The sequence below is a fragment of the Dipodomys ordii genome, unplaced genomic scaffold (genome assembly GCF_000151885.1).
Source record: "Dipodomys ordii isolate 6190 unplaced genomic scaffold, Dord_2.0 Scaffold88, whole genome shotgun sequence".
In the NCBI taxonomy this organism is placed as follows: Eukaryota; Metazoa; Chordata; class Mammalia; order Rodentia; family Heteromyidae; genus Dipodomys; species Dipodomys ordii.
In genome coordinates this window covers 3,971,324-3,982,790 of record NW_012267304.1, presented here as the reverse complement: position 1 = coordinate 3,982,790, position 11,467 = coordinate 3,971,324, and the positions used below count along the sequence as shown (strand labels likewise).

Sequence of the window (11,467 nt, the reverse complement as noted above, 5' to 3'; positions counted from 1 at the left end):
GGGGGGAGGCTGGGAAGGGATGTGAAGGGTAAACAAAAGGAGGAGGGTGCAATGCTTGGTAAGAAATATACGCATTATCCTGCCCATGTAATTGTAACCCCTCTGTACAGTATGTTCACAAATAAAATAAAATAATAAAAAAAGAAATTAATGACAGGACACAAAAATATGGAAAATTATCTAGTATTCAAGAATTGCAATCATAATTTTTATTAAATTGTCATTGCAAGTCCAAAAGAACTTACAGATTTCATACAACCCCTATAAAAATAGCAATGAGCTAGAAAAAGAAATGTACAAAACTAGATAAAGCATTTATAAATTTACATGAAGCTACAAAAATTCCAAATAAAGTCATCTTAGGAACAAAGAAAAATCTAGGGGATTATATTATCTGGCTTCAAATTACTTTACCATACTGTGACAATCAAAACATCATGGTAAGAATAAGACCAGGGTCCCACTTTCCCCATTCTCATTCAATATAATGCTGGAATTTCTAGCCAAAACAATAAAGCAGGAGAAAAAAAAATAAATGAGGTTCAAATTATCCTGATTTGCAAATTATATGATTCTATACTTAAATAAACCTAATAATTATTCCATAGAATACTGCTCAGCCACAAAGAAAAATGTAATTATGACATTTTCAGGAAGATAGATGGAGTTAGAAATCATTCTGTTAAACAAGATAAGTCAAGCTCAGTTAATACATGTGCTTGCTCTTTTCTGTTACAAAATTATAATGATGATGAAAATCCCACTTTTGGGCATTTACCCAAATGATTACAAACAAGACCATACTAAAGCTACCAGCACAACTATGTTTATTGCAGCATTATTTACCATAGCTAAGACATGGAACCAACCCAGATGCCCCTCAGTAGATGAATGGATCAAGAAAATGTGGTATATGTACACAATGGAATTCTATGCCTCTATCAGAAAGAACGACATTGCCCCATTTGTTAGGAAATGGAAAGACTTGGACAAAATTATATTAAGTGAAGTAAGCCAGGCCCAAAGAAACATAGGTCCCATGGTTTCCCTTATTTGCAATAACTACTATATGTTTGAGACAAGCAGAAAAGGTCAGATAAGATGATGTTAATGAAATGAACCACAAGATAAGGGCACAAGTGGTTTTTCCTTTCTTGCTATTGTTTCTAACCTATTTATAAGGTATCACGTGATTTTTTTTTGGCTTTGTATGTGCCTCTCCTATGGTATAACTCCTGTTTTCACTGTATTTGATATTGGTATAATTTGTGGAAGGGAAAGGAAAAATCAAGTTGTTTAAATAGGGATACAGGTGAAACCATTGCAACAATGAAATGTACAAGATGCTATGTTGAAAAATGAAATTTACAATATGGCGGGGGATGTAGTTGTGGAAGTGGGAGGGAAGGGATGGCAGGGGAAAAACAAAGGAGTAACCAACAATGCTTCATAAGAAAGGTACTCATTACCTTGCTCATGTAACTGTAACCCCTCTGTACAGTATTTTCACAATAAAAAACTTATTTCTTAAAAAAGAAGAAAAGTAATGGTAATGGAAAAGGAATGTAAAGAGGGGACTATATAGGAAGGGCATCAGTGGGAGTAAGAAGGAAGGAGGAAATAAGGAGGAGGTGATTATGATCAAATATATATATGTAAAATGAAAGCATAAGAAAACCCACCAAACACTATTAGAAGTAGGGGAGATAAGAGAATGTGGTTGAGTAGGTGAATTTGTTCACTGTATATATGTATGGAAATATCAGAATGAAACACTCTATTAATAAATATATATTAATAAAATAAATAACAATTAGAAACAATATAGTACTGGCATAAGAACAAACTCATAGGCCAACTGAACAAAACAAGGAACCTAGAAAGGAACCAATAAACCTATAGCCAAGTAATACTTGACAAAGCACAAAAAACAGACATTGAAGAAAAGGTAGGTATTTTCAATAAATGGTGTTAGGAAAATTTGATATCCATATGTAAAAGAATGAACCTACAGTGTTATATCTCACCAGTTATAAAATTGAATAAAAAAAAGACAAAAATGTAGATGTAGGATATGAAGGTACTAGAAAAATGCAGACATATTTCAGGACATTGCAATAGCAAAATCAGTTTGGACAACACCTCAAAAACACCGGAAATAAAATAAACAAATGGTTTTGCATACAACAAAAAGCTTTTGTACAGCAAAATAAAACAGAACTCTAACAAAATAACCCCACTCAGAACACAGAAACAACTTGCAGAATGGAAGAAAATATTTGTAATCTATATATCCAACAGGGGGTGATATCCAGAATACACGCAAAAATTCTAAAATTTCAATAGAAAAGAAAAAATAACCAGATTAAAATTGTGCAATAAACTTATATTACATTTTTAAAAGAAAACACACACGTGTCTAATAGGTAAATGAAAAAAATTTAACATCACTAATTATCAGGAAAATGCAAACAAACCTAAACCCATACAATGAGGCTAAACTGTCGCCTCAGCAAATTAAGAATAAATATTATTAGAAAGACTAAAGAATGTACATTAAGAAAGTCTTTATGGAATCTAGTATAGAAGTTTCTCAAAAAAAAATTAGGGCTGGGAATGTGGCTCAGTGTTAGAGTGCTTGCCCAGCATGCATGAGGCACATAAACAGAAAAAGCCAGAAGTGGTACTCTAGCTCAAGTGGTAGAGTGCTAGCCTTGAGCAAAAGAAGCTCAGGGACAGTGCTCAGGTCCTGAGTTCAAGCCCCATGACTTGCAAAAAAATTCTTTTAAAAAACCTATCATGTAATCTAGCAATTCTACTATTAGGTACATTTCCCCAGGAAATGAAATCACTATGGTGAAGAGACATGAGCATTCTCATGTTTCTTGCAACACTATTCACAATAGCCAAGAAATGCAAACAACTTAAGTATCCACCTATTGATGAATACATAAAGAAAATATGGTTCATATATAAAATATAGTATTATTCAGCCATAAAAAGCAATGAGATCTTGTTATTTTAACAATACAGATGGAACTTGAGATCATTATATTAAGCAAAATAAAGCAGACAGAAAGACAAGTAGCATATGATCTCATTTGTATGTGGAATGTTAAAAGTTGATCTCATGAAAGTTGAGAAGAGAATGGTGGTTACCAGAAGCCATGGAAGGTAAAGGACAGGAAAAAGTACTAAGTTACAGTTGTATAGGAATAAAAAGCTCTGGGATATATTTGCATAATACAATGACTTCAGATAATATTTATGTATTGTATTTTTCAAGAGGCTAGAAGAAAAGGTTTTGAAAGTTTGAGAAGATAAATATGCTGATTTAAAAATTACACAATATATACATATTATATATATTCACTATACATTATATAAATATTGACTAGTACATGGTATCCCATTAATCGTACTTTCATATATTTCAATGTGTTAAAAATTAAAAAATGAGAAAATGTAAAAAAAGTATTTAGAAGCACTGGGAAGAAAATTAATGGGGAATTTTACTGCAAAAAGAAGTAGGAACATAGATTGGTATCTAACAAAAGATGTGGAATTATCATTAAGGTATTTTTAGATAAGTATAAAAATCATAGCCATATACTGGAGGGAATAATACAACAAAAAGTGAAAGAACTGATGGTGGAGAAGTGGCAACAATTTCTGAATCAAAACTTTTGGGTAAGCAAGAGGAAATGGAATCTGTTTTATAAATAGAATAACTGACTTTAGATAGGAGCACTAACTATTATGCAAGTAAGCATGTATGGGTACAAATGCGAGTAGATAAATAAATATGGTAACAGCAATCTACAAAAGATTCTTACTGTTACTTTAGTTCGCCAATGGAAAAAAGCAAGGTCAGAATTTTAAAATGACAATAGAGAAGGAGGTATTCTAAATTTGAAAGTAAGAGAGAGGGTGCAGGATCAGAAGAGGTAGCAATTTGAACTGCAGGGATATACTTTAGTTCCAAATGAATATAATGAAGTAAGAGGACAAAGGTATCAAGAATTTATGACTAGGATTGGTTACAATGATCATTAAGACATTTAAGTTCAATTATGAAGTAATAAAAGATATCAAAAAGTTAAGGGATAGTCAAAGTTGGGAGGTCTCAATGGGACTTATACAATACTGGGGTCAGGTTAGTATAAATAGTGAGCTAAAAAGGTAGGAGATAAGTGATGAGAGAACAAAATTCATAAAATTAATACTATCCAAAAGTACACTATTGTCATTTAGATGATTTTGGAATATGACTGAGTGGCTAAAGTAGAATGGAAGATAAGATTCAGGGGAATTGTGCTGATGATTTGAAAGAATTAAGGAACGAGTATGCTTGGAATCAAACCTTTTACTCCTTGTTCTCCTGGAAATCCTTTATCACCTGGAGTTCCTGGGGAGCCTGGTGGGCCTGCTTTACATAGCTCATCACCTGAGATAATTAAAGAAAGGATAAAGTGTAAATGTTGTAAATATCCAGGACTAAGCAGAAAACAAAACCAAAAAGCCTGACAGGCTAGAAAAAAAATATTCAATTGTAAGTAACTTCTCTGTAGAAATACAACCTCATGATTAAGCAAAATGAAAGAATATTTTTGATAATGAAAATTGTTTGAAGAGAAAATGTAAACATCAAAGAATAACCAAAACATAGAAGTAGAATCTCATCAACATTAAGAACATAATTAATGATGCCAAATCTTCAGCTACATTCTCTTTTAAATCTAACCAAAACAACAATAGAACTTTTCAGGGAAAAACACAGCTTACGAATTGGGATATAGGGGCCAGGAGGGCCAGGAGGCCCTGGAAGGCCAGGAGCCCCAGGTTGTCCATCAAGTCCAGGAGATCCAGGAATCGAAATTCCAGGTGGACCATTATCACCTTTCTGGCCTCTTTCTCCAGGAAAACCAGGGGGACCAGGAGGACCTGTAACTGCAGTCCCTGAAATAAGAAAAAATACTCATTTAAAAGTACTTTTTTATTGTGAAAATACTGTACAGAGAGGTTACAATTACATGTAAAAGTACTTTCTTGACGAAAGCAAATAATCTAATTTTAGTGCTATTACTTTAGTTTTTAACAAGACGTTAAGTAATGGCAATAACTTCCTTTAATAATATTAGTACACTTTTATTATTTTTCTATGAGACTCCACATCCAAAGGATGCAAACTTCTAAATAATGTACTGGTTTGAGTGCAAGACACAATAATTTAAAGTAGCTATTATTTCTGCAAATTACTAATAACTTTCCATCGTCTTTTAACTATGGTATTTTAATATCAGAACTGCAGGACATTATTAATAAGAGGAACAGAGGTATTTCAGAATATGCACAATAACATGTCTGGTACTGGATATTTTCAGTTCCACTGTCTATTCTTGTGCAACTAACATAGTTCCGTAACTAAAGTTTTATGTTTTCCAAATCAGGTAAGGAAACTATTTTACTTATTTATTTTTTGTCAGTCCTGGGGCTTGAACTCAGAGCCTGGGCACTGTCCCTGAGCTCCTTTTTGCTCAAGGCTAGCACTCTACCACTTGAGCCACAGCACCACTTCTGGCTTTTTCTGTTTATGTGAAACTGAGGAATTGAACCCAGGCTTCATGCATGCTAGGCAAGCACTCTACCACTAAGCCATATTCCCAGCCCTCTTTGTTATTTTTTTTAAAACAATCACTTAACCTACAAATTTACTCTTCTAAATTAATGTCAGAATCATCTTGTCAGTTTCTCTTTTTATAGAGTTTGGGCAGTGTTATTAGGATGTGAACTTGGTCAAATACTTACTAGGCAAGCCACTGAGCCATGAATCCAGTCTTTTTAAAAAACAAAATAAAACAAAACAATTCTTACTTTTGAGATAAAGTCTTGCTTACTACCTATTGGGTGCCTTGACTGCAATTCTATATTTTCACTTCCTAAAGCAACTAGGATGACAGGTGCACACCACCACATCCAGCTTCATTGGAGTGAAGTCTCTGCTCAGACTATCCTAGAATTACAATTCTTCTGATCTCTGCTAGGATAATAGTTTGCATTCTGCTGTGCCCAGATGTTGGTAGAGAAGAGGTCTTGAGTCTTTGCCCAGGATGGACTTGACCGACAATCCTTCTATTCTCAGCTCCAAAGTAGTAGAGTTATGGGTCTGAATAACCCACACCTGGCTTAGTGTTTCTTTAAAACCTACTGGAATGTTTCAACTCTTTAACTCTTTTACTGCAACCTTGGGAGAATTTCTTATATCAGTTTTCTAAACAGACAGATTAGTTCACCATCTTGAGATGAATAGTGTATGTTCAGAGCATAATGAAATTTACACTTATTCTCTGTCTTTCCAGTTACTCACCCCATCGTGCTACTATTTCATTGCCTACATATTTTTGAAGGGAAAGGGCCCACAATTTATTTATGTGTAGTGTGTACTATATCAGATGCTTTTGTACTATATCAGATGAATTTTGTTACTACTCACTACCATTCCATTTCAGAGACCATCTAAACAAAGATGTTAGACAAGAGTTGTCAAATTTATGGCCAAATTAGAAATGCTATATGTATCTTCAAAGCAACATGTATCTTCAGAGAGATTGATATAAAATATTGAGACCTAGATGTTTTTCACCACAAAATCACCATGGAGATTTCTATTAGGTATTTCAGCAATTCTGACAATTTTTACATAGGAAATCTGAAAAGTTAGGCATTAGGAGGTCAGCATTCCCTTCCTAATACCAAAAAAATGTAATCATTTGTCTAGTGGATCGCAGAACTATCTGGAACATCTTATTTTTAATCTTATTAGATAAAATGGGACATGTATTTTTAAAAGGTATGACACTAAGCAAATTTTTTGTGCATGTGCTGCTCCTACAGCTTGAACTCAGAGCCTGGGTTCTGTTCTTGAGCTTTTATGTTCAAGGCCAGTGCTCTAGCACTTGACCCACAGCTCCACTTTGAGCTTTTTAGTGGTTAATCAGAAATAAAAAGTCTTACAGAATTTCCTGTCAGGGCTGTCTTCAAACAACAAACCTCAGCTGTCTCAACAAACCTCTTAACTGACAGCTGATTAGGTAGGATTGCAGCATGAGTTACTGGTACCAGGCCTAAGTGCATTGTAAAAAAGAAGTACAAGTGAGGAATTTGGTGAGAAAAGCTATGGTAGAAGTTGGGCAGAACTTACCTTGCTTACCCTGGAACAAATATGATAAATTTTATGCCTGGCTTAACAAGGATACTATAACCAAGAGGTTATATATATATATATATATATATATATATATATATAGTTCCTTTTACCTGGAGGTCCAGGAAGGCCAGGTGGACCCTGTACTCCAGGAAATCCTCTTTCTCCTTTTTCTCCAGGCAAGCCAGGCAACCCAGGATTTCCTTTTTCTCCCACAATCACACCAGTACCAGGTGTAGGAATTACCTTTATTATGAAAGAAAAAAAAATAAAGAGTCTTAAAGAGGAAGAGCTTATTCTCCTGAAAGTAATCTGGACCATCCATGTGATTATAAATATTTCATTTTCAAGGAAGTGCCCAGAAGTAAAATCACTGACACTACTACATAGATTATGTGTCAGTGAGACTACTGAATAAATTGTGTCATAAATATCACATTTCTGCTCACTTCCATCCCTCAGTTGTCTAGGAAAGGTCTAATACCAATTATAATATTACCAACTTCCAGAGCCTCAGCCTTACAAAGTTAGAAGTATATTTGCTGTCTCGTCTTTTACAAATCACATTCAATCCAATGCTGTCATCTACAGCCTGATAATTCCTTATCAAAAGTGTCTCTCCAATTTGTCCTCTTAATTCATCTTGCCATAACTACAGTTTCCAACTCATATTTGGACTTGAACTTTTGAGCTTACCCCCTTGTATAGAAATCTACTGCTTGGATACATTTCTTAGAAAACTACCTGTCCTGGGCTGGAAAGGTGGCTCAGTGGTAGAGCGCTTGCCTTGCATGCCTGAGGCCCTGAGTTCGATTCCTCAGCACCACATAAGCAAAAAAAAAATTGCAGAAAACTACCTGTCCTGTTAACTATTCTGATTAAGGAGAAGAACTTGCCAATGACTTGTGAAATCGAAGGGCACTTTAACCCTAAATTCTATAAAGCCATTTCTCATACCCAATACCACTCATCTATTTCATGTCCTATTTCTAGCAATAAATGTTTGTCAAAATGAAACCTGTCTGATGAGAACCACTTCATGAAATGCATATACACATATCTGTTCTCCTGCATGTGCCATTCCAAACATCGATAATGCCTTCTCCCAATCTTTTACTTTGTCAACTCACATGTCTTTCTTCCTTGAAAAAAAAAAAGAGCATCCCTTCCAAGAGGACTATTTTAATTAAACCCCACCAATTTATCATATCTTTTTCTATGTCCTCTGACCACTCAGGACATAAGTTTAGTCTAAAGAATTTCATATTAAATGAATTAAATATTTTAAACTTCATCTCATAGATCTCTAAAGGTAAATAAGCTTCAGATTTAAGAACTTATCATTCTGGGGTGCAAATCAACAAGTACTAGTACAGTGCAATAATTCATTGCTCTATTGCATAGAAGAAATATTAATGAAAACAAAATAAAAGTTTGTATTCCAGAATTGAGATAATAATTCGAAAAGGAAATTGTGCTGCTCGGCAGGACTACATTCTCAAATTTTTCATTTTTTTCTGATACTAATCAAAATTTTATTATCCTATTTTCTAAAGCAATTACTTCCTAGAGAAGTCACACTCAATTTTAATATGAAAAGCACATAAAAATTGTCACAAACCTTTTTTAAGCATATTCTAATTTCATTTAGTACAATTTTAAGTAGTAATATCTGAGATTCATCATGAACAAAAAGAAATTACTTCACAAATTTCTGGAGGTACAGAATATATTTTATGGCAATCACACTGTTGTGGCCTCAATGCATTCTAATATCTAGTCTTAGGATATTTTAATCAAAGAAAAAACCCATTGATGAAATCTTAACAAGAGTAAAAATACACTTAATTTAAATTTCATGGTAGACATAAACATGACAGAAAATCTACAATTATCCCCACAAATTATTCTTTCACAGAGCAACTTCCTACATCTGTTTTAAGGGCTCATACAAAGCATACATTCAGGAAAGAAAGAGAAGTCAATCAGCCAATTACAAATTGAGAAACGCTATTAGGACCAAATTCATTTTTCTCCTGAGCTCTTCAGGAGAAACAGCCAATCTCCACTTCCTCAAGAGTTTCATTCATTGAACCTTTGTAAGCAACACTTGCACCATCTGCTGGTTGCTGTAGAAATGATTTGGCAATTATGATACAAACCACCCAATGCCATAAATTTGTACCTATACTAAAAAGAAGTAATACACGGGCAGAATAAATACAAAAACCCTGCAGTTAACACTACTGAAATTTCAATATGTAAAGACTTCTCAGCCAGTAGAAGTTGATAACGACTTGTACTTCTTTGTTCTATGAGGAAGAGGTAGAAAGTATATATAATTTAGGGACAAAAATAATTAATGCATTAGTAAGAGAGATACAGGAAGACTTAAAAACTTACCAGTCCAGGAGGCCCAGGTGGACCAGTGTCACCCTTTTGGCCCTATTCAATACAATTGTAAAATACATTAGCAAAAGTTTCATGAAAACATCTATTTTTCTCAAGAATATAAGAGATAATTTAGACTTATGAATCAATAATAAAACAACAGAAGTGAGAGATATAACATGAGTAAATGAAACAACACTAGGCTAATTAGCATACAGATATCTGTAATATTGTCTCAGATTTACTAGCTCTACCATCTTTGACTGAATTAACTAACCTCCCTTCCTTATTTGAAAATAGACTTTAGACTTCTAGTTGAAACATTCTTTGATTTTAAGATCCTTACTTCCTGGCAAGTTGTAAATTCTCTGCAACAAAGAGTAAAAGATTGTACCACTACAGTAAGTTAAAATCATCACTTCCTTTTACATTTACCTTTAATTCCTTCTCATAAATCTAGTAAAAGGCATTCATCTAGTGTCATTTCCATTACTAATGGAGACTTTCAAGGCATTGGTCTTAACTATAATAAGTAACAGCTAATAAATTGTCATTGCTTTTGTGAGTTTACTCTTAGAAGCTAATAAAAGACAAATTCAGGCAAATTTTTTTTATCATTGATCAGTAGCTAAGAGAGCATTAAGAACCTAATATTCAGTTGTTACTCCATTGACCAAGACCAAACAATAAATGACTACTTTACATCTTTACTCTAGTTCTAGACTTGTTCTTCTATTTTCCAAAGTCACTTTTAAAATAGGTAGCTAAATAAATAATCTCAGTCAGACTGCACTGGTCCAGGGAAAAAAATAACAAAGAATTAGTCACAGACTTACAGACAATAATTATATCCAGAATGGAAAAGTTTGGAAAAAACATTCTAAATTCAAGCTTTAAGACTTTGTAGTAAGAGAACCTTACTAAAATTGTGCTGAATTCCCTTGCTGAAAAACTAAAGTTTTATCAATATATGCAAAGGCATGGAGTTCAGAGTGAAAATGGTACCCTTAAATAATCATTATTGCACTTGTAATCTATGAACTGTGATTTAGAGTAATGAAAAAAATAGTTCAACCTCTTATTCAGCTTGATCTCTCTCTCTCTTTGTCTCTCTTTCTCCCCCCTCTCTCCCCCTGAGCAATAGTAATGCTCATAAGACAAGCAGGACTACAGAGAAGGACGAGAACATCCTCAGGGGAGAAAGAGAGATGGGAGAGAAGAAAATTTAGAGACTAAGGTATAAAAGAAAATGAAACAATGAGAAAAGATGGAAAAAGAAGGCATGTTTTGAATACAAAAGGTATTTATAACTTTCATATTTATAATTCATCTTTGAGATAGAAAAGGATTACTTTAAGAGTGTAAGACCAATCACTTTCAAAGAAAAAATTGTTACCTTTTGACCATCCCTTCCTGGTTCCCCAGGGTATCCAGGATCACCAGGCAAACCCTTTAAAACAGAGGGTGATATCAGGAAAAATGGCTGGGTAAGAAAGCCTCCAAAATCCTCTCCTAGCAAAAACATTAAGAACACTGGCAAAAATAGTCCATAAATCAGCTTTTTCAGAACTGTAGAAATTACCCAAAGCTCATAACAACAAAAGAAGCATTTCCTTTGCTTTTGAAAGGTTAAATCTTGGTAGGATCACAGAGCTTAATGGCTCATTTTATTCCCATCATCCCCTTATCAGTTTTGCAGGTAAAAACCAGTAGCCTAGCCAAAAAATATTGTAACTCCTTTGAAGCCCCATTCCCAAAGAACTATGACTACCAGAACTGTCTATTGGTTTGCAAGAAGACTTTACTTACAAAATGATTTTTTATACAAGTTGTCATGTCCAAAACGAGCTTTACAACGTCGGTGCGGGGGGG

The 11,467-nt window shown here is 34.0% G+C and overlaps 1 protein-coding gene across 3 annotated transcripts in view; it reads right to left on the bottom strand.

Moving 5' to 3' along the window:
* Positions 1-11,467, bottom strand: part of Col4a5 (collagen, type IV, alpha 5) — a 206,710-nt gene that overhangs the window by 82,367 nt on the left and 112,876 nt on the right. For all 3 annotated transcript variants that reach the window (XM_013025877.1, XM_013025879.1, XM_013025878.1), the window contains exons 17-21: positions 10,992-11,045; positions 9,608-9,649; positions 7,318-7,450; positions 4,786-4,959; positions 4,364-4,447 (exon numbers count right to left, since the gene is read on the bottom strand). In XM_013025877.1, coding sequence (XP_012881331.1) covers positions 4,364-4,447; positions 4,786-4,959; positions 7,318-7,450; positions 9,608-9,649; positions 10,992-11,045 — 487 coding nt within the window. The remainder of the gene's footprint in view (positions 1-4,363; positions 4,448-4,785; positions 4,960-7,317; positions 7,451-9,607; positions 9,650-10,991; positions 11,046-11,467) is intronic.